The 25,279-nt window shown below is 34.0% G+C and overlaps 1 protein-coding gene across 8 annotated transcripts in view; it reads right to left on the reverse strand.

Moving 5' to 3' along the window:
- PTPN4 (protein tyrosine phosphatase non-receptor type 4) overlaps positions 1-25,279 on the reverse strand; it is a 214,022-nt gene that overhangs the window by 61,061 nt on the left and 127,682 nt on the right. For all 8 annotated transcript variants that reach the window (XM_004423902.3, XM_014782471.2, XM_087435053.1 and 5 more), the window contains 2 exons: positions 19,730-19,818; positions 204-267 (listed from right to left, as the gene is read on the reverse strand). In XM_004423902.3, coding sequence (XP_004423959.2) covers positions 204-267; positions 19,730-19,818 — 153 coding nt within the window. The remainder of the gene's footprint in view (positions 1-203; positions 268-19,729; positions 19,819-25,279) is intronic.

The following is a 25,279-nucleotide window of genomic DNA, read 5'->3' on the forward strand; positions in this document are numbered from 1 at the left end:
ATCTGGAAGAACCTTACATCAGAACCACACAGAAACACTGGGGGATAAATACACTTGGTCATAAAATGTGAATTAATTAACTTAGTAGGTAGTTATCAACAGCATTAATAACACTTTCACTTGCATGAATGTGAAATGAATGTCATGAATGACTAGTCATTTCTTAAGATTTCATTTATATTAATAATTAGATCAACACTCACCAGTTCTTTTCTAAGTTGAATAAAAAACTGTTTGCACTTAAAAGAAATTTTTACAATCTTCAACCTAGATAAAAAGAGAATGAATTGGAGTATTTTAAATTTTGAATAAAGATGAAAATACTAATAAACTAAGAAAATAATTTAAAAAATAGTCTTTTAACTGTATATTCAGTAACATCTAAACATTTAATCATATATACATATACAGATTACATAAAGAATCTAAAGTTTTGGGTGCTCCATGGAAAAATAATTATAACCTATGTGCTCAATTGAGGAAAGTTTTATCAGAATATTTGCTGTAAACTATACATTTCCCAATTTTATATCTACAGAAATACATAAAAACACATGTCACGAATTAAATTTCAAGAAAAACCAATAACATAGTTATTTACTCATTAAAACTACATGTCGGGGGCCGGCCCCGTGGCTTAGCGGTTAAGTGTGCATGCTCCGCTACTGGCGGCCCGGGTTCGGATCCCGGGCGCGCACCGATGCACCGCTTCTCCGGCCATGCTGAGGCGGCATCCCACATACAGCAACTAGAAGGATATACAACTATAACATACAACTATCTACTGGGGCTTTGGGGGAAAAAAAAGGAGGAGGATTGGCAATAGATGTTAGCTCAGAGCCGGTCTTCCTCAGCAAAAAGAGGAGGATTAGCATGGATGTTAGCTCAGGGCTGATCTTCCTCACCAAAAAAAAACAACAAAAAAAAACTACATGTAGTTTTTTGGTTCTGCATGTAAGGAGCTCGGAAATCACCACTCTATCCTAACAACAAGTAAAAAGCTCAACAGACTGAAAAATCAACAACTCTTCTTGGATCCACAGGAAAGGGGAAGGCACAGGGAAAACTGTTGTCCCCCAAGACTTGAGAGACCAACAGGTGAATACAGGCAATCATAGCTTTCCAGAGCAAGGACTCATGAGCAGAAACTGCCAGACGAGCCAGTGCAGGGGTAAGAAAACCTGAACTGTAATTTATGAATGAATTATTGGAGACTCAGTGTGGAGAACTCCAAGAGTTGAAAACTCCAGGAGGACTCAGTCACAGGGAGGCCCCCACAATATTGTGTGATTTACCTCCAGAAGCTCAGCCAGATTTCCACAGTAAATAGCAGAGAAAAATACCCTTGGGTTTCTGGCAGGGGAAGAGGAAAAGGAATCATTTTGAAATAAGCCAGAGCACTCTGTTCTTAGCAAGGTCTGCCTTCAGGGGAAACTAGTTAACCAGAGCCTAACCTGCTGGGGCATTATCAGAGCCTAACTGACCGGGGGAGGGGAAATACCCTCCTCCAGCCTACTCTAGCCATCCTATCTCAACTAAGGGAGGTGAGGGGCCTGAGAAACACTTGGGAAGCTAACAGTCCAGAGGCACAGGCTCACTAAAACACAAAGAGCTAACTACAGGACTATAGAACACTTCCCCTCCACCCACATCACCACCACACTACTAAAGGCCTATTTACAGTGGTTCCTTTTACTAAGATATAATGTCTGCCAATCAAGAAAAAATTACAAGGCATACCAAAAGGCAAAAACACAATGTGAAGAGAAAGAGCAGGCAGCAGAACCAGACATGGAAGGAATGTTGGAATTATCAGACCAGGAATTTAAAATAACTATGATTAATATGCTAAGGACTCTAATGAATAAAGTAGAGAGCATGCAAGAACAGATGGGCAATGTAAGCAGAGACAGACATCCTAACAAAGAACCAAAAACAAATGCTACAGGTAAAAAACACTGTAACAGGAACGAAGAATACCTTTCATGAGCTTATTAATAGACTGGACACAGTTGAGGATAGAATCTCTAATATAGAGGATATATTAATAGAATCCTCAAAAACGGAAAAACAAAGAGAAGACTGAAAAAAAGGACAGTATATCCAAGAACTGTGTGACAACTCCAGAAGGAGCAACATACTGTGACATATGGTAATGGGAATACCAGAAGGAGAAGAAAGAGAGAAAGTAACATAAGAAATATCTGAACAATAATGACTGGGGAATTTTAATGTTAAATACCAAACCACAGATCAAGGAAGCTCAGGGAACACAAGTGAGATAAATGCCTAAAAAACTACACCTAGGCATATCATTTCAAAATTACAGAAAATCAAAGGTAAAGAAAAAATCTTGAAAGAAGCCAGCGTAAAAAACATCTCACCTATAAAGGAACAAGGACAAGAGTTACAGCCGACGTCTCAGAAACCATGAAAGAGAGTAGAGTGTAGTATTTAAAGTGTTGAGAGAAAAACCCACCAACCCAGAATTTTGTATTCTGTGAAATTATCCTTCAAAAATGAAGGAGAAATAAAGACTTTCTCAGACAAAGAAAAATAGAGAAAATCTGTTGCCAGTATACCTGCCTCATAAGAAATGTGAAAAGAAGGAAAATAATATAGGTCAGAAACTCAGATGTACATAAAGAAAGGAAGAGCACTGAAGAAGGAATAAGTGAAGGTAAAACAAAAACTTTATTTTTCTTATTCTTAATTGATCTAACAGATGTTTGTTCAAAATAATAAAACAATGTATGAAATTATGCATGTTTATGTATAAATCAAATGTATATATACACAATTATCTACTTATGTTTGCTTATGTATAAGTGAAATGAATGACAGCAATGATACAAGAGACAGGAGGAAGAAATTAATATTATTTTGTTATTATAAGGTACACACACTACCTGTGACATAGTATATTATTATTTGAAAGTGGACTTGGATTAACTGTAAATGTATATTGCAAACTCTAAGGCAACCATTGTAAAAACAGAAGTATAGCTGATATGCTAAGAAAGGAGAGAAAATGGAATAATATACTCAATTAATTAAAACGAAAAATGGCAGAAAAAGTGAAACAAAAAATAGAAACAAAGAACAAAGGCAACAAGTAGGAAACAGTAATGAATATGGCAGATATTAATACAAATATATCAAAAATCCTTTGGAATAGCAATGGTGTAAATGCACCAATCAAAAGATGGATATTGTCAGAGTAGATCAAAAAACAAGACCCAACAATATGCTGTCTACAAGAAATCCACTTTAAATATAAAGACACATATATAGGTTAAAAGTAAATGGATGGAGAAAAATATACCACACTAACAACAATCAAAAGAAAGCAGGGGTACCTGGGGATGTAAAGTACAGCATGATGACTATAGTCAATAATACTGTATTGTATATTTGAAAGTTGCTAAGAGAGTAGATTTTACAAGTTCTCATCACAAGAAAAAAAATGTAACTGTGTGTGGTGACGGAAGTTAACTAGACTTACTGTGGTGATCATTTCATAATATACACAAATATTGAATCATTATGTTGTATAATAGTATATGTTAATTATATCTCAATTAAAAAAAGGAAAGCAGGAAAGCAAGAGTAGCTCTAATAATTTCAGAAAGAACAGACTTTAAAGTTATCTCTGATAACTTTAAAGGAAAGTTATCAGGGATAACGAAGGGCATTACATAATAATAAAGGGGTCAATTCTCCAAGACATTAAAAATTCTTAATGTGTATGCACCTAACAACAGAGCATCAAACTAAGAGGCAAAAACTGATAGAACTGCAAAGAGATACAGAAGAATACACTATCATAGTTAGAGACTTCAATACCCCTCTATCAGAAATGGACAAATTCACTGTGCAGAAAGTCAGTAAGGACCCAGTTGAACTCAACAACACCATCAATCAAATGGATAAAATTGACGTCTATAAATTACTTCCTACAGCAACAGGAGAACATACATTTTTCACAAGCTCATACAGAACATTAACCAAGATAGACCACATTATCAGCCATAAAACACACCTTCAGAAACTTAAAAAATTATCAATCACATAATCTCTGCTTTCAGAGCACAATGGAATTAATCTAGAAATCAATAATAGGAGGACTACTGGAAAATCTCAAAATATGTAGAGATTAAATAACACACCTATAAACAAAATATGAGCCAAAGAAATCTCAAGAGAAATGAAAATTTATTTGAACTAAATGAAAATGAAAATACAACATATCAAAACTTGTGACATGCAGCAAAAGCAGTGCTTAGAGGGAAATTTATTTATTTATTTTTTTGTAAGGAAGATCAGCCCTGAGCTAACATCCATGCCAATCCTCCTCTTTTTGTTGAGGAAGACTGGCCCAGAGCTAACATCCGTGCCAATCTTCCTCCACTTTATATGGGATGCCGCCACAGCATGGCCTGACAAGCGGTGCGCCGGTGCGCGCCTGGGATCCAAACCCAGGCAGCCAGCAGCGGAGCATGCACACTTAACCACTACGCCACAGGCCTGGCCCCTAGAGGGAACTTTATAACACTGAATGCATATATAAGAAAAGACGACCAAAAATCAATAATTTAATTTCCACCTTAGGAAACTGGAACAAAAAGACTGAACCCAAAGTAAGAAAAAAAAAGAAATAAAAATAATAAGTAGAGCAGAAATCAGTGAAAATGAAAACAGGAGATCAAAAGAGAATATCAATGAAATCAAAAGGTAGTTCTCTGAAAAGATCAATAAAATAAAAAAGCTTCTAGCTACACTAAGAAAAAAAGAGAGAGTACACAAATTACTAATATCAGAAATGAAAGAGCAGACATCACTACAAATTCCACTAAAATTAAAAGCATAACGAAGGAATACTATGAACAAGACTATGTCCACAAATTTGATCACCTCAATGAAATGGACCAATTCTTTAAAAGACACAATCTGTCAAAACTCACACAGGGAGAAACACACTATCTGTATAGGCCTCTATCTATTACAGAAGTTTAATTATATTAATAAATATTAATAAAAAAGTACACCAGGCCCAAATGTGTTCACTGGTGAATTGTACCAAACATTTAAAGAAGCTATTATACCAATTCTCTACAACCTCTTAAAGAGAATAGAAGCAGAGGGAATAGTTCTGAAGTCATTCTATGAGGCCAGTGTTACCCTAATACCAAAACCAGACAAAGACATTACAAAAAAAAGAAAACTACAGATTATCTCATGACCACAGATTTAAAAATCTTCAACAAAATATTAGCAAATCAAATCTAACAATGTATAAAAAGAATTATACACCACGACCAGGTGGGATTTATCCCAGAAACACAAGGCAGCAGGTTCAACATTCAAAAACCAATTAATGTAAACCGACACATCAAAAGACTAAAAAAGAAAAAAAATTACATGATCATATCAATACATGCAGAATAAGCATTTGACAAAATCCAGTACCCATTCATAATAAAAACTCTCAGTAAAGTAGGAATAGAGGAAAACTTTCTCAACTTGGTAAGGACTTTCTACAAAAAACCTATAGCTAACATCATACTTAATGGTGAGAAACTAGAAGCTTTCTCACTAAAATCAGGTAAAAGGCAAGAATTTCCTCTCTCACCACTTCTTTTCAATATCATACAAGAAGTCTTGCTGGGCCGGCCCTGTGGCTTAGCGGTTAAGTGCGCGCCCTCCGATGCTGGCGGCCCAGGTTCGGATCCCGGGCGCGCACCGCTTCTCCGGCCATGCTGAGGCCGCGTCCCACATACAGCAACTAGAAGGATGTGCAGCTATGACACACAACTATCTACTGGGGCTTTGGGGGGGAAAAATAAATAAATAAAATCTAAAAAAAAAAAAAAAAAAAAAGTAGTCTTGCTAATGCAATAAAGCAAGAAAAGAAAATGAATGATATACAGATTGGGAAGGAAGACATAAAACTGTTTTTGCAGATGACAGGACTGTCTATGTAGAAGACTCAGAATTGACAGAAAAACTCCTGGAACTAATAAGTGATTATAGCAAGGTTGCAGGATACAGGGTTAGCATACAAAAGTCAACTACTTTCCTATACAACAACGAACAACTGGAATTTAAAACTAGAAACACAAACCATTTACATTAGCACCCCTAAAATGAAATACTTAAGTATAAATCTAAAAAATAGGTACTAGAACTATATGAGGAAAATTAAAAAACTCTGATAAACAAAGTCAAAGAAGAACTAAATAAATACAAAGATATTCCATATTCATGGACTAGAAAAATCAGTATTGTCAAGATGTCAATTCTTTCCACTATGATCTATAGATTCAATGCAATCTCAATCAAAAGCCCATCAAGTTATTTTGTGGATATTGATGAAGTGATTCCGAAGTTTATATAGAGAGGCAAAAGACCCAGATTAGCCAACATGATAATGAAGGAGAACAACAAAGTTGGATGACTGATGCTATCCAACTTCAAGACTTACTATAAAGCTACAGTAATCAAGACAGTGTGGTGTTGGTGAAAGAACAGACAAAACAGATCAATGAAACAAAATAGAAAATTTAGAAACAGATCCCAATAAATACAGCCAAATGATCTCTGAGAGACGAGCAAAGGCAATACAATGGAGCAAAGACAATCTCTCCAACAAATGGTGCTGGGACAACTGGACATCCACATGCAAAAAAGCGAAATTAGACAGAGACCTTACACCCTTCACAAAAATTAACTCAGAATGAACCAGAGACCTAAATGTAAAATGCAAAACCATAGAACTCCTAGAAGATAACATAGGAGAAAATCTAGAAGACCTTGGGTATGGTGATGCCTTTTTAGATATAACACCAAAACATGACCCATAAAAGAAATAATTGATAAGCTGGATTTCATTGAAATGAAAAACTTCTGCTCTGTAAAAAACAATATCAAGCAAATTAGAAGAAAAGCCACAGACTGGGAGAAAATATTTGTAAAAGACACATCTGATCAAGGACCGTTATCCAAAATATACAAAGAACTCTTAAAACTCTACAACAACAAACAACCCAATAAAAAATGGGCCACAGACCTTAACAGACACCTCACCAAATAAGATATGCAAATGGAAAATAAGCACAAGAAAGATACTCCACATGATATGTCATCAGGGAAATGCAAATTAAAACAATGAGATACCACTACACACCTACAAAATGGCCAAAATCCAGAACACTGACAACATCAAATGCTGGTGAGGATGTGGAGCTAGAGGAACTCTCATTCATTTTGGTGGGAATACAAAATGGCACATCCAATTTGGAAGACAGTTTGGCAGTTTCTTACAAAACTAAACATACTTGGTACCATACCATCCAGCAATTGTACCTCCTTGGTATTTACCCAAAGGAACTGGGAACATATGTCCACACAAAAACTTGCACATGAACGTTAATAGCAGTTTTATTTATAATTGCCAAAACCTGGAAGCAACCAAGATGTCCCTCAGTAGGTGAATGGATGAATAAACTGTGGTACATCCAGACAATGAAATATTATTCAGCTCTAAAAAGAAATGATATATGAAACCATGAAAAGACATGGAGGAAACTTAAATGCATGTTACTAAGTGAAAGACGCCAATCTGAAAAGGCTAAAACTGTACGATTCCAACTATATGACATTCTGAAAAACGCAAATTTATGGAGAAAGTAGAGATCAGTGGTGACAGGGGCAGGTGGGCAGATGATTAGGCAGAGCATAGAGGATTCTTAAGGCAGTGAAACTACTTTGTATGATATTACAAACATGGATATATGTTATTAGATATTTGTCCAGACCCACAGAAAACACAATACCAAGAGTGAACCCCAATATAAGCTATGAACTCTGGGTGATTATGATGTGTCAGTGTAGGTTCATCCTTGGTAAAAATGCACTAGTATAGTGAGCAATGTTACTAATGAGGGAGGCTGGGGATATATGGAAATGTGAGGGGGCAGGGGATATATGGAAATCTCCATACCTTCTTCTGAATTTTGTTGTGAATCTAAAATTTCCCTAAAAAAACAAAGTCTTAAAAAAACTAAAAGTAATTTGTAATATGTCAAGGTTTTATGCAATGACCCTCAAAATACTTTGCATTAATTTAAAAAAACATAATGATTTTTTTATTTTACCTTTCTACATTGCCTTTCTTCTTAAATGCAACTCACATAATGCTATGAGAGAAGTTTTCAAACCTTCATTAGTGTAATCAATATCAGCAAAATAGATTTGCCTCCTTATATATATTAACCTTATAATAAGTAATTCTCAGATCTTTTTTAACCTTCAGACCTTTTTTAACCTTGAGGCCAGGATATTCAATCTTACTTAGCAAAACTTGCTTTGAGATCCCAGCTCAGTCATCTAAGTAAATATTTTCATGATAATTCTAAGTTTGGATATTTATGACTAATGGAACTACTCAATCAGGAAGCTCTCAGCAGAAGAAGGAACAAAGATTGAAAAGGAGTGATGAAAGCCTACGTGAGCTGAGAGATTCCAGCAAAACGACGAATATCAGAATAATCAGGGTTTCAGAAGGAGAAGAGATGGAGAAGGGGGCAGAGAAATAATAGTGGAGAACATCCAAAACCTGGGGGAAGACTTGGACATACAATTCCACACAGCTAATAGATCACCCTATCATCTCAATGCAAAAAGACCTTCTCCAAGAAATATTATAATGGAAGTATCAAAAATCAATGATAAAAATTCTTAAAGGCAGCCAGAGAAAAAAGAATGTAACCTACAAAGGAACCCCCATTAGGCTGTCAGCAAATTTCTCAGCAGAAACCCTACTGGCCAGGAGAGAGAGGAAAGACATATTCAAAGTGTTGAAAAATAAAAACTGTCAGTCAAGAATATTTTATCTGTCAAAGTTATCCTTTATGAAGGATAAAGGCTTTCACGAAGACAAACAAAAGGTGAGGGAGTTCACCACCACTACACTTGTCTTGCAAGAAAGGCTGAAAAATGTTCTTCAAGCTGACATGAAAAGATGCTTATCAGCGACATGAAAACATATGAAAGCACACAACACATACTGGTAAGGGGGAAAAATGCACAGACTTAGAAAACTGTAACTCTATAACAGGGTGGTGTGTAACCACTTAACTATAGTATAAATGTTAAAGACTAGTAAAAATAACTATAGCTACTATAAATTGCTAACAAATGCACCAAATAAAAAGAGCTCAACTGTGACAACAATAATATAAAAGGGTGGACCCTTTGCAGGCAATCAAAGATAAGTTCCTATCAGCCTAAAATAGACCGTTTTTTCTACAAGATGTTTTATTTAAGCCCCATGGTAACCACAAAGGAAAAAATGTAAAGTAGATGCAAAAAAGACAAAGAAAGGGGAAACAGAGCATACCACCATGGAAAATAACCAATTGTTATAAAGGCTGGCAGAAACAGAGGGAAAAAGAAACAATGGAGATACAAAACAACCAGAGAGCAATAAATAGGATGGCATTATAATGTCTTTACATATCAATAATTACACTAAACAGAAATAAGACTGAATTCACCAATCAAAAGGCAGAGTGGCTGGAGAGATAAAAAACAACATCCAACTATATGCTGCCTACATGAGATTCACTTCAGCTTTAAGGGTGCACATAGACTCAAAGTGAAGGGATGGAAAAAATATTCTATGCAAGTGGAAACCAAAAGAAAGCAGGGGTAGCTATACTTATACCAGACAAAATAGACTTTAAGCCAAAAGCAGTAACAAGAGACAAGAAAGGTCATTACATAATGATGAAGAGATCAATCCATGAAGAAGATAAAACAATCATAAATATATTTGCACCCAACGTCGGAGCACTTAAATATATTAAGCAAATACTAACAGATACGAAGGGAGAAATAGTACAATACAATTATAGTGGGAGACTTCAATTCCCCCTTTCAACAATGTATAGATCATCCAGACAAATCAATAAGAAAATGATGGACTTGAACCATATATTACACCAATGGACCTAACAGACAGCTATAGGACATTCCATCCAACAGCAGCAGAATACACATTCTTCTCAAGTGCACACAAAACATTCTCAAGGATAGATCACATGACAGGACACAAAACAAGTCTTGGCAAATTTAAGAAGACTGAAATTGTACCAAGTATCGTTTCCAACCACAATGGTATGAAACTAGAAATCAACAACATGAGGAAAGATGGAGAATCTTCACATACATGGTAACTAAACAACACACTCCTGAACAACCAATGGGTCAAAGAAGAAATCAAAAGGGAATTCAAGGAATATTTTGAAATAAATGAAAATGAAAACATATCAAAACATATGGAATGCTGCAAAAGCAGTTCTGAGAGGAAAGTTTATAGTGATAAATGCATATATTAACAAATTAGAAAGATCACAAATAAAAACCTAACTTTACATCTCAAGAAACTAGAAAAAGAAGAACAAATTAAGCCCAAGGTTTGCAGAAGGAAGAAAATTATTAATAAAGATCAGAGTGGAAATAAATGGAGACTAGAAAAGAATACTAGAAAAGATCAATAAAACTAAGAGCTTATTTTTCAAAAATATAAACAAAACTGACAAACCTCTAGTGAAACTGAGAAAAAAAGAGAGAAGACTCAAATAAAATCAGAAATGAAAAGAGGAGAAATTAAACTGACACTACAGAAATACACAAGATCATGAGAATACTATGAACAATTACAGACCAACAAATTAGATAAACTAGGAGAAATGGATAATTTCCTAGAAGCATACAACCTACCAAGACTGAATCAGGGATAAATAGAAAGTCTGAACAGATCAATAACAAGTAAGGAGACTGAATCAGTAGTCAAAAATCTCCAAACCCAGAAAAATCTCAGGACCAGATGGCTTCACCAGCAAATTCCACCAAATATTTAAAGAGTAATTAGCACGAATCCTTCTCAAACTCTTTCAAAAAATTACAGGCGAGGGAAGACTCCCAAACTCTTTCTGTGAGGTCAGCAATTCCTTGATACCAAAGCCATATAAGGACACTACAAGAAAACTATAGACCAATATTCCTGATAAACATAGATGCAAAAATTCTCAACAAAATTCTAGCAAACTAAATTTAAGAACTTATTAAAAATATTATGCACCATGACCAAGCAGGATTTATCCCTGGAATGCAAGGATGGTTTAACACAGGCAAATCAATAAATGTGATACACCACAATGATAGAATTAGAGATAAAAATTATGATCATCTCAATAGATGCAGAAAAAACATTTGAAAAAATACATCCTCAACAAATTGGGTATAGAAGGAACATACTTCAACATAATAAAGACCATATATGACAAACTCATAGCTAACACACTCAACAGAGAAAAATTGAAAGCTCTTCCTCTAAGATCAGGAACAGGACAAGGGTGCCCACTCCCACCACTCTTACTCAACATAGTACTGGAAGTCCTGGCTAGAGCAATGAGGCAAGACAAAGAAATAAAAGGCACCCAAATAGGAAATGAAAAAGTAAAACTGTCATTTGCAGATGATATGATCTTATATATTGAAAATCCCAAAGACTCAACTAAAAAACTGTTGGATCTAATCAATGAACTCAGTAAAGTTGCAGGATATAAAATCAATACACAGAAATCACTGCATTTCTATACACTAACAATGAAACACCTAAAAAAGAAATAAAGAAAACTATTTTGTTCACAATAGCATCAAAAACAATAAAATACCTTGGAATAAACTTAACCAAAGACGTGAACTGGCTGATTTCAAACTATATTACAATGCTGTAGTAATTAAAACAGTATGATACTGGCATAAAAATAGACACACAGACCAACAGAACAGAATAGAGAGCCCAGAATTAAACTCCTGCATGTACAGTCAACTAATATTTTATAAGGAAGCCAAGAACATCCAATGGGGAAAAGATAGTCTCTTCAATAAATGGTGTTGGGAAAACTGAATAACCACATGCAGAAAAATTAAATTGGACCCCAATCTTACACTATTCACAAAAATTAACTTGAAATGGATCAAAGACTTAAACATAAGACGCGATTCCATAAAACTCCTAGAAGAAAACATAAGGAAGAAGCTCAACATTGGTGTTGGCAATGATTTTTTGGATACGACACCAAAAGCACAAACAATAAAAGAAAAAATGAACAAGTGGGACTACAACCTTAAAACCTTCTGCACTGCAAACAAAACAATGAACAAAATGAAAAGCCAAGATGCAGAGTGGGAGAAAATATTTGCAAACCATGTACTGCATAAGGGGTTAATATCCAAAATTTATAAAGAACCCATACAACTCAATAACCAAAAAACAATCAATTAAAAAATGGGTAGGGGAACTAAATAGATATCTTTCCAAAGAAGGCATCCAAATGGCTAACAGATACATGAAAAGGTACTCAACATCACTAATCATCAAGGAAATGCAAATCAAAACTACAATGACATATAATCTCACACCTGTAAGACTGACTATTGTTAAGACAAGAGATAACAAGTGTTGGTGAGGATGTGGAGAAAAGAGAACCCTTGTACACTGTTGGGATTATAAACTGGTTCAGCCACTGTGGAGAACAGTATGGAGGTTCTTCAAAGAATTAAAAAGAAAACTACCATATGATCCAGCAATTCCAATTCTGGGTATATACCCAAAGGTAACGAAAACAGATTATTGAAGAGATATATGCACTCCCAAGTTTATTGCAGCATTATTCACAATAGCCAAGATATGGAAACAACCTAATTGTCCATCAAGGGATGAATGGATAATGATGTGGTATATATCCAAAGGAATACTATTTAGCCACGAGAAAAAAGGAAATCCTGCCATTTGTGACAACATGGATGGATCTTGAGGACATTATGCTAAGATAAGTCAGACAAAGAAAGATAAATACTGTATCTCTCTTAATACATGGAATCTAAAAAAATCAAACTCAAAAAAACACAGTGAAATGGTGGTTACCAGGGACTGAGGAGGGGTGAGGGAATGGGAGAGATGTTATTTAAGGGTACATACTTTCAACTAGGAGATAAATAATTCCTAGAGATCTAATCCACTATAGAGTGATTACAGAGGACAAAACTGTCTTATTAACATTAAACTTGCTAAGAGACTAGATCTTAATTGTTCCCACCACAAAAAGAAATGATAATTATGTGATGCGATAGAGGTGTTACCTAATGCTACACTGGCAATCATATTGCAATATAACTGTATCAAATCTCAAATCAATATGTTGTACACCTTAAATTTACACAATGTTATATGTCAGTTAAATCTCAATCAAAAAGAAAGCTCTCAGCATCCCCCCAACCCAAAACTCCAACTCTTCTCAGTCAATCACTTGAGGAGGCAAATGTATGAGTCAGCTTCAGCATGTGTGCTTAGGGTTGGGAAGAAGAGTCCAGTTTCAGTTTCTTGTTTGAAAATTTTTATTTTACTTCTGGATCCTGAGCTTTCACTGGACAGGGATTTGAAGATACATAGAAACTGAGAAAATTCTTTTGTCATATGACAGAGGACATTATTTCCAGAAAGTGAAAAAAAGACTGAGAAAATATAGATTGTATTTATGGAAAGAAAGAAAGCCAGGTACCTCAATTCAAAAAATTCTATAAAGAGCTACATATATTTTAGAACTCATAAACTAATTTGCATTAAGAGCTATTACACTGGCAACAAACAAAAAAACCTGACATTTCTAAAAGATCAAGAGAAAGAAAATCTAAGCCAGTTTCAAATCACCTTAATTTCACAAATCCCAGAAAAATATCAAACAAGGAATAAAAATCTTTAAACTGGATGCTCTTTGGCATAATATCTATTTGGTATGATTTGTATTTTCCAATAAATATATTCTGTATCATTTGTATGTACAACTATAATAGTTTTGAGACATAGTTTTAGAAAAATATCAAATAATGAATAAAATTCTTTGAATTGATATTTTGTATAATAATAATATAGCTAAAAGTTTTCCTTTGATTTCTATATGCCTGGTGTATTTTTTTCAATAATAAACCCTTCTGTCTCTTTATGCTTAGGTATGTCTCTTGTTGATTTTTAAGATCCAGTTTTAATAATCCGAAGAAGATATATGAAATAACAATAAGTACATGAAAATATGCTCAATATCATTAGCCATTAGGAAAATGCAAATAAAAACCACAATGAGATAGTACTTCACATCCACCAGAATGGCTATAATCAAAAAGATGAATTAATACAAGTGCTAGTGAGAATGTGGAGAAATTGGAACCCACCACATACACTGCTGGTGGGAATGTAAAATGGTGCAGCCATACTGGAAAACAGTTTAGCAGAACCAGCAATTCCATTCCTAGGTATATACCTAAGAGAAATGAAAAAATGCCCACACAAAAACTTGTACACGAATGTTGACTGGAGCACTCTTAATAGCCAAAAACTGGAAACTGATGAATGGATAAATAAAATGTGGTGTAGCCATAGAATGGAATATTATCTGGCAATAAAAAGGAATGAAGTACCAATATACGCTACAATAAAGATAAACCTAAAAACATTATGCTAAATGAAAGAAACCAAATAGTATATGATCTCATTTACATGAAATATCCAGAATAGGCAAATCCATAGGAAAAGAAAGTAGATTAGTGGTTGCCTAGAGCTATGGGGTGGGTGGGAGGCAGAGGAGGGGATGGGGAATGACTCCTAATGGTTATAAGTTTTCTTTTTGGGGTAATGAAAACGTTTCAGAATTAGATTATGGTGGTGATGTACTCTGTAAGTAAACTAAAAACTATTATTTTTACACTTTAATAGGTGAATGTATGGTATATAAATGATACATACATTAATAAATTTGTATAAAAATGCAGTTTGTCTTTTAATTTTAAGGTTCAATACATTTACAATTTTAGTAATAACTGACATATTTGTGTTTATCTCTACCATAATATTTTTTGCTATTTGTCCCAAGTTTTCTGTGTTTCTACTGCAACAGCAATTATATAACCATTTCCTATTGCTTTAATGGTTACCTTTATCATTATTGTGTTTATTTCCCTCCTCTTCTGAAAACTATTTTAAGTATAATTTTTTTTTTAAATAATTTTATTTATTTTTTTTCCCCCAAAGCCCCAGTAGATAGTTGTATGTCATAGCTGCACATCCTTCTAGCTGCTGTATGTGGGACACTGCCTCAGCATGGCTGGAGAAGCGGTGCATCGGTGCGTGCCCGGGATCCGAACGCGGACTGCCAGCAGCCGAGCGTCCGCACTTAACCGCTAAGCCACGGGGCCGGCCCTTAGGTATAATTTGACATTAAACAAACTGCACATATTTAAAGTGTACAATTTGATAAGTTTGACATTTATATGTATACAGTTTTTCAATCATCATCACAATCAAGAGAGTGACTATGTCCATCATACCCAAAAGATTCCTTTTGCCACTCTGTAGTCTCCCTTACTCACCCCATCCCACCCCACCCAGGTAACAACTCATCAGCTTTCCATCACCACAGATTAGCTTGCATTTTCTAGAATTTACATGCATGGAATCATACAGTATTGTACTCTTCTTCATCTGTCTTTCACTCAGCTTAATTATTTAGAGATTCATCCATATTGCTGTGTTTTTCAGTAATCCCTTCCTCTTTCTTAGTGAGGAGTATTCCATTCTATGGATATATCACAATTGGTTTATCTACTCACTTCATAATGGACATTTTAAGCTTTTTCTAATTTTTGGCTATTACAAATAAAGATGATATGAACATATTTCTGTGCAAATCTTTATATACACATTTGCTTTAATTTCTCTTGTGTAAATATTTAGGAATACAATGGCTCAGTCATATGGTAGGTGTATGTTTAACTTTATAAGAAACTACAAAACAGTTTTCCAAATTGGTTGGACCATTGTACACATTAATATAGCCACACTAGCCTTCTTTTGATTACTATTTCCATGTATTTACATGGTATATCCTTTTCATTCCTTTATTTTCAGTCAATCTACATATGCATTCATATCTACAAATAAAGAAGTTTTTCTTCTTTCTTTCCACTCTTTTGCCTTTTATTTCTTTTTTCCTGCTGTAATACACTGGTTAGGACCTCTGGAACAAAGCTGAAGAGAAATAGGGAGAATAAGCATACTTGTTCCTGAACTTACACAAAAAGCATTGCAACTTTCAGCATTTAGTATAACACTAGCAGAAGATTTTCTGTAAGGTCCTGAATCAGAATGGGAGAGCACCCTTTTATATATATATTTAGTTAAGTTAAACATTTTTTTATCCCAAATGGATGTTTAATTTTGTCAAATTCTTTTACTGCATCTATTGAAACAATCATATGGTTTTTCTCCACTATTATAATAACAAAGTTAATTACACTTATTGATTTTCAGATGTTAAGGCTACTTTATATTCCTGGAATAACCCCTATTTGGTTATAATGAATTATCATTTTTATATATTGTTGGAATCAACTTGGTAAAGTTTTATTAAGGATTTCTGCATCTATGTTCATGAGTAACTAGTTTTCTTGTGAAGTCTTTGGTGTTAGAATCAAGGTAATAATTAGCTGGAATATGTTCCTTCCTCATTTATTTTCTAAAAAACCTTAGGGCCGGCCCTGTGGCTTAGCGGTTAAGTGCGCGCGCTCCACTACTGGCAGCCCGGGTTCGGATCCCGGGCGCGCACCGATGCACCACTTCTCCGGCCATGCTGAGGCTGCGTCCCACATACAGCAACTAGAAGGATGTGCAACTATGACATACAACTATCTACTGGGGCTTTGGGGAGAAAAAAAAAGGAGGACTGGCAATAGATGTTAGCTCAGAGCTGGTCTTCCTCAGCAAAAAAAAAAAGAGGAGGATTAGCATGGATGTTAGCTCAGGGCTGATCTTCCTCACAAAAAAAATAAATAAATAAAAAATAAAAAATACAATAAATAAATAAATAAACTTAGGTAAGATTGGTATTACTGTTATCTTAAATGTTTGATAGAATTTGCAAGTGAAGCAATTTGGGACACGAGTTCTAATGACTGAAAGGTTTTTAATTATAAATTGATTTCTTTAATTGATATAGGAGTTTTCAAGTTTTCTATTTCTTCTTCATTTGTTTTTGTTCCTTTAGTCTTTCAAGGAGTTTGCCTATTTAAAAGTAATTTGTCAAAAACTCTTCTAGAATCCTTAACTTATTATAAAAAAGAAATATGTATACAATATAGAAATTTGAAAACATAGAAAAATTTAGATCATTGTGTTAATTTAACCCACATCATCTGAAAAGAATTTATTTCTGATTTTCATATTTATATAAAATGTAAAATTAATAAAAAGTAAAATGAAGTATTTTTAAAAATTGTCTTTAGTAAAATCATAAATTAAAATCAAAGATGCACATTTACTATTAAGAAATCAACAATGATAATTATCTTCTCTGAAGCATTTAATTATAAATTTTCTTGTGTTTTACAATTAATTTTTGTGTGTCCCCTCATAGGCAGGGACCATGTCTTGAATTGTTTTATATTCCCCCCTGAACATACCACAATTTGAATTATATAGGAACCATTTAAGATGTGCGAGGAAACGCTAAATGATCTCTAGTTTTCTTTTATGAGCTTTGCAGAGGTATAATTTAAATACACAATGAAATACTGTTATGCCTTGCTTAAATGACAGGGATACATTCTGAGAAATGTGTCTTTAGGCGATTTCATCATGGTGTGAACATCATCGAGTACTTACACGAACCTAGATGGTACAGCCTACTACTCACCTAGGCTATTTGGTACAAATCTTATGGGACCACTGTTGTGTATGTTGTTCGTCATGACCGAAATGTCATTATGTGCACCATGACTGTATACCGATTTTAGGTGAACAATTCAATGAGTTTTGACAAATGTATTCAGTTGTGTAACTACCACCCACAAATATTACCAAGTAACATTTGAATCACCTCAAAATGTTCCCTTGGTGCCATCAATCACCTCTTTCCACTTTCAGTCCCTGGCAACCACCGGTCTGCTGTCTCTATAATTTATGTTTTCTAGAATTTCATATACATAGAAACAATGAGTATGTAGTCTTTTGTGTCTGGCTTCTTATACTTAACATAATGTTTTGAGAGTAGAGTCATCTATAGGGTTTAGTGTATCACTAGTTCATTTCTTTTTATTGCTGAATAGTATTCCATTGTGTAGATATATCATAACTTGCTTATCTTTTCATCAACTGATGAACATTTGGAATTCTGTTTTGTGCTATTATGAATAATGTAGCTATGAACATTAGTGTATAAATCTTTATATGAACTCATGTTTTCATTTCCCTTGGGAAAATGTCTAGGAACAGAACTGCTAGATTATATGGTAGACCTAGGTTTAACTTTAAAGAAACTACCCAACTGTTTTCCAAAGTTGGTGTACTAGTTTGCATTCCCCTCAGCAATGTATGAGATTTCTAGGTGCTCTGCTTCCTTGTCATCACTTGGTATTGTTATTCTTTTTAATTGGAGCTATTCTAGTGGGTGTAGAGTAATAGTTCACTGTGGTTTTAATTTGCATTTAATGATGACTGAGCATCTTTTCATGTGCTTATTTGCCATTTGTGTATCTTCTTCAGTTAAGTGTCTATTCAAATATTTTGCCTGTTCTTTTTAATTAGGTTGTCTTCTTATTACTGAGCTGTAAGAGTTCTTTATATATTCTTGATTAGTCCTTTATCAAATATATATTTTACAAAAGACTATAATTTTGATGAAGTTCATTTCATCAATTTTTTATTTTATGGTTCATGTTTTTGTGAACCTATCTAGGTAATTTATCTTTATTTTTTTAAGAAAGTTGTGCAAATTTTCTAAAATAATTGCTTGTGCCATTTATATTTCTATTGAACTGTTGTTAAAGTGACTAATTACAAACACTTATTAAATAAAAATCAGGATCAAATCGTTTAGGAGATATAAAGAGAAACAGATTAATACAATGTATTTCTTTTATATTTGTTTCTTTCCCTAAAGAAAATCACTGTGTTTATTTTAAAAAACCTGAGTTAGTTATACTATATATACACAAGAGTTATGATCAATGTGATTTTTATGATTTTCAAGTTATCCCCTTAAAGGGAAGTAGCAAATGCTACTTCTCCTTTTTCCTCTTTCTGGGAGACAGAAGTGATGGTGGGTGAGTCACCCTGGACAATGAGGACAAGTACAACGTGCTAAGGACAGCAGAGTAATCAGACAAAAGAAACATGAGTTTTAAACCCCATGGAGCCAACATACATTCCTAACACCAATTTAAACCACTGTAATAGGGGGTCTTTGTGGTGGCAATCATGCCCATGTTCCAAATAATAAACTAGCACCCCACTGAATGCATTTAAGTGAAATACTGTATTTAAAGCAATTAGCATGGTGCAAGATACAGAGTAAACACGATAATATTAGCTATTATACTATAGTAAAAATTTAGAGATTCTCTAAGATAAAAATTTGTAAAGTAGTATTTTCTATAAGCTAAGCAGTTTTTGAAATAATTCAATTATTTTGGTATCTTCTAGCAGATTCCAAGTAAGTGGGATAAAGCTGCATGACAACATTAATATAGTTCAACAGCAAATTTCTTTAATATGAATTATTATATTTGGTAATATAATGGTAAAAGCAAAGGTACTGATATAAGTTCTTACCATGGAAAGGTATTCATTCGTACCCTGTTCTTATAAATCATAATTCCTCCTGACATCACTCCAATCATAATTTCATTGTTACTTTGATCCTTCAAAAAAAGAAAATGACAAATCTAAAATACTTGGCTTTAGTTGTTAAAGATAAATTTAAAAAACAGGATTAGATTTTTTTCTAAACAATGTGACATTTTCAAAGGCAGCACATAATTGCATATTTACAAACCCATATGGTAATTTTTACCTCATAAAATAAATGACATACTTCAAATCAAAGTTAAATTTTGCATTATTAAAATTCATTACTCTAAAGCAAAAATAATCTCAGGATTTCCCATAGTTTATAACTTGGACTGACTCTTTGAGATTAAAAAATCAAAGGTCTTCTCATCTTGTATAATGATGAGGCAGTATTCATCCATTTCTAAAACTATTAGGATCCAATCACTTTGTAAATACGGCATTAGGATTGCAAAAGTGAATAAAACACGGAGTAGTTCAGCATTTGGTGAAGGGTAACCTGTAATACAATAATATTTCCAATATAATGAGAAGTCCTATAATTAACATAATGAAAATATCATGGGATTATAGAGTGGGGAACAATTATTGGAGAGCTGGAAGACTCCAGAGAAGAAAATTTAAATTGTGCTTTGATGAATGAGTGAGAGTTGTCATACTAACTGATCCAACTTGAATAGCTAATCTGCACTACTGAGAAAATGTATGGAACTAAAATAGTTTTCTCAGATGCTAATCAACCTTGAAATAGGTTTTTTTTTTAATAATTTTATTTATTTATTTTTCCCCCAAAGCCCCAGTAGGTAGTTGTATGTCATAGCTGCACATCCTTCTAGTTGCTGTATGTGGGACGCGGCCTCAGCATGGCTGGAGAAGCGGTGGTCGGTGCACGCCCGGGATCCGAACCCGGGCTGCCAGCAGCGGAGCGCGCGCACTCAACTGCCAAGCCACGGGGCCGGCCCTGAAATAGTTTTGCTTCTTGATTGGAAACATTCTACAGTTAAACTAATATAGCAATAATGCTTTTACTGCCCATCATTCATTTGCTCAGAAGATAGAAATACTTGATGAAATATAATCAAGATTTTATAAATGTCTCCCTAGAAAAAACCCTTTAAAATGTGGTTTCAATAATTTCTAATTAAATAAAGTCTTATTATATTAACCTGTTAGGTAGGATAATGTATAATAAGTGGCCAAATACAACAGTGTATTATTAATTTGTGTAGCTGCTCATTTTGTTTAGCAATAATCAGCACCACTGTACACTATTTTCAGAGTCTTAAATCATTTTTTAGAGGACATCAATTAGAAGTTTGGACCAAGATGGCAGACTGAGCCTAAAAGATGGCAGACTTAATATATGCTCCTTTTACTCCTTCTGCTCCCAATCTCATAAAAAACATCAGAGAAGATATATGAAAATAGAAAGAGTCTATAACACTTGAAAGCAATCTATAACACTTGAAGGTATGCACTCAATGGACCAGACATTTTGAGGAATCTGAAAGACATAAGAGGATAAAATCAGATTTACGGAGAAAAAAAATTACAGAAAACCACAGCCCAAACTACACACAAAAGAGAAAGTTCCATGTGGAGGTAGAAAGAGAAGTAAATTCAACAGACACAAGTTCAGAGACAATGGATAAAACAAATACAGGGAACTCTCAAATTATTGTTAGCATGATCAGGTAGGGAGCAGCTAAGGTAATTAGCTGCTACCAATCCTACAATCCTGCTCCATCTGGGTTCAGCTATAGGACACAGAAGTGTGTGCAGCCTTTCTTAGTTGATTTCCGATGGTAATATGCTTACACTTAGCCAGTCATACTATAGAGACTATGTTTCAAACTTGTGATGAGCTTTAAATATATTGTTACCTATGGAACTAAGATTAAATGATGACCAAAAGGGAGAGATTATAGTATGCAGTGGCTATATGATCTGACAATGTAAATTTAGAGCAACTGTAAAAAAAATCAAGGGAAAAGAAGGTAATATTTACAAAAAAAATTTTAACAGTAATAATTGATGTGGTGATATTAGAATTACTGTTTTAAGTGTAGTGTGGGATAAAAACAAATATTTAATTATGGGATATTCTAATTCTAGAATCCCTTGAGACCTTCTAAGAATCAAAATATTCTGTTTATCTCAATATAGATATGTAGAAACAAATATAGATTTCAACTCTATACACTTAAGAGGCCTAGAAACAATGAACAAACCAGTAGGAATGAGCATTCTTAACACACACTGAGATTTTGAAATATCATTTTCCCTCAAAAGAAACCAGGGCTTCTTGAAGAAACAGCTGATCGCCGTTCTGTGGCATCTTGAAAATAGACAAGATGAGCCCTAAACATCTTAAAATACTAGAGAGCATATCAAAGACTACAAACGTCATGTCAAAAGGACTTAAGGGCCAAAAGAAGACTCCCACTCACCAGACACAGTACAATTTGAGCTTCCATAATGAAAAGAATTATAATATATTGCAACCTATCAAAAATGTTTAATCCATGAATTCATAATGATATTATTTTAAAAATATATTTGTATATCTTCTTAGGACAGCAGGGAAGCAATTCATTACCTTGAAAACAGGGCAAATAAAAGGAAAGAATCAAATACTTTCCCTGCCTTTCCTATATGAACTGTACTACTGGGTAATCAAATAATAAAAGAAGGGAAGCGACTCCCTATAAAATTATTCCAGCTAATAAATAAAAACAAAAAGACAGAATTAGGATATTTCTATCTTGCAGCCTCCAATGAATTAAAGGATCCAGGCACTGAGCATTAATGACTGCTAACATTAAAAAAAAAAGTGAAAACCGGACATTATGTGCTTCCTGGTAAAAGAACACAACAAAGAACACAATCTCTAATCTGATCTTGCTTCTAAATCAAGCTGCCAATCTGCAGGAAATACACAGGACAGCAGAACATGTTGAAGTGCACCATGAATATGTGATCAGCAAAATCCTGACTGAGAAACTACAAGTGAAATGGTCCAGTTCCTTAACAAGAAAATTCTAAGGAAGAGTAAAGGAAGGAGGGATTAAAAGAAATTTAAAGTTCTCTTGTTAAAACAAACAAAAAGCAAGACCAAGCCATGGTATCTAGGAAGGCACACTTGGATGATAAAACCAAAAAAAGATACCATGTAGGAAGGGGCTGTTATTGGGACAGGGTACAAAGAGGGTTTCTGGAATGGATGGCTAAATTCTGCTTGACCTGGGTGGTAGTTGCAGACGTTCACTAAGATAGACATACTTGCATCTGTTTTATTTTACAATAGGTTAAAAATAGGAATGTAAAAAGATGAGATTTAGGATGAATATGAATAGATGTTCTACCTCAATTGTTCATCTCACGTTCCCCTGTACATTGTCCTAACATCCATTCCTTTGGAGACCACTGCTCAATACACAAACTAATTAGCTAATACTACTTAAATATTCCAGCCTCTCTATTGTCACTTGTTAAGAGTACAACACAAACCCTTATGGTGTTGTAGATGGGAGCAACATTAATTTTAAGTGGTATGGGGCAGCTATTAAAATAATTTTCTTAATTATTTGTAATTATAAAAAAATTTTCAAAACAATACAGAAATATCCAGTAAGAAGTCGAAGAGCACTCCTCACCTTCTCTGCCTCATTCCCCAGAGACAGCCACTATTAACACTTTGGTGTATACTCTTCTAGATCTTTATTTTTATACAAAATATAAATACATATTATATATAACTACACAATTTCCTTAATCAACAAAAACTGGGATATATTATTCCGCAATTTTTCTTTTACACTTAGCATCTTGTGGACATCTTTTCATATCAATACATACACTTGATAATTCATCAATTTTAACTGCTGCATAGTATTCAAAAATATAGATTTATCACAATTTCTTAATCATTTCTCTGTTGATTCATTTAGAGTATTTCTAATTTTTCAGTATTACAAACAATGCTGTAATAAAAATCCTTGAACGCACTATTTAAAACATCTCTATAAATATTTTAAAGGATAGAGTCTGAGGAATGGAAGTGACCAAAGATTATATTCATATTAATATTTGCACCCAAAAGGGTAATACCAAGTTATATTTCAACAACGTATCAGAATGTCCACTTTCCATACTCTGACCAAAAATGGATACTTTTAATCCTTTGAATTTTTGCTAATCTGATAAAACTGGTATCTCGTTGTTGTTTTCATTGTTATGTTTTAGGGTATTCGGGAAAATAAGCAATTTTTCATAATACTGGTCATTTGTATTGCTCCTGTTAAATGCTCATCTGTTTTTCCTATATTTTTAATTACATGTTTTTAAAAATTATTCCTTTGTGGGAACTCTTTAAGAAATATGAATATTAAAAAACTTTTCTTTCATATATGTTGAAATTATTTTCTCTTTTACCCTTTACTTTATGTTTTTTCCTCTTGTATATTTTTAATGTAGTCAGGCATAAAGTTAGGCATAATATACATTCAGTAAAGATTAAAAAAATGTGTGCCTTACATAGGTGTTAACAGTATATGTGAACTCAAACAAATTGTTCAGTGAAAATGAATACAAGTAATGATCTACTGATACTTTCATAAAGATGCCTGATACAAAAAAAAACAAAAAGAAAAATGAACAAAAAAACGCTGTGTCTAGACAGGTCATGATGAGTGAAAGCACATAGCAGAATTATGGAAAATCACTGTGTGACCTGAATATTATAAGGTGACACAGATGAAGTCATATATATAGCTCCATTCTGAGAGAAGAGATCCTTTTCTCTGTTTCAAGGGATTATGTTTTTAAATTATTTGATTATTCTAACCAGTCTGTCAAAAAATCTTCAAATATGTGCAGGTTAAAAACAAAGTCTTGGAAGAAGCTATAAATCGGTTCTTAAATACAGAAATAGATATCATATGGTCAATACTTAACTTGTCTGTTTCATTTTCCTCAGCTGTAAAGTGGAGATGATAATACTCTTATCTCACAGGGCTGTTGTAAGGATTAAATGAGATTAATATATATAAAGCCTTAAGAAAGGTGTCAGGCACTTAGTAAATGTTATATAGGTGTTTCCTGTTATTATTATCTATGTCCTGTACAGGTAAATCTCTCAAAATTACTGTCCTCACAGTCCTTCTTGAACACTCTCTAAACAGCCTCTGCTCTTACCTCCAAAACTCTAAAACCGCGCTTACAAGGTCACCAATGACTTCCAAATTTCTAAGTCAGTTCTCGTTTGACATAGTTGATCATACCTGATTCACTTGGCTTCAAAAACACCCATGTGTTTTTAACAGAAAGAAAAGCTTTCTTTCTATCTACATGGCTGCATCTTCTTGGTTTCCTTTCCAGGTTCTTCTTCATTTCTCTCACCTCTAAACTTTGAAGTATCCCAGCTCTGAGGACCTCTTCTCTTCAATATCTACTGGATATGTTCCCTCAGTGCTCTCTCAACTCATCTCATAGCTTTAAGCATTATCTGCAAGCTGACAATTCCCAAACGTA

This window comes from Ceratotherium simum, chromosome 9, assembly GCF_057802395.1.
Source record: "Ceratotherium simum simum isolate JZ-2026a chromosome 9, ASM5780239v1, whole genome shotgun sequence".
In the NCBI taxonomy this organism is placed as follows: Eukaryota; Metazoa; Chordata; class Mammalia; order Perissodactyla; family Rhinocerotidae; genus Ceratotherium; species Ceratotherium simum.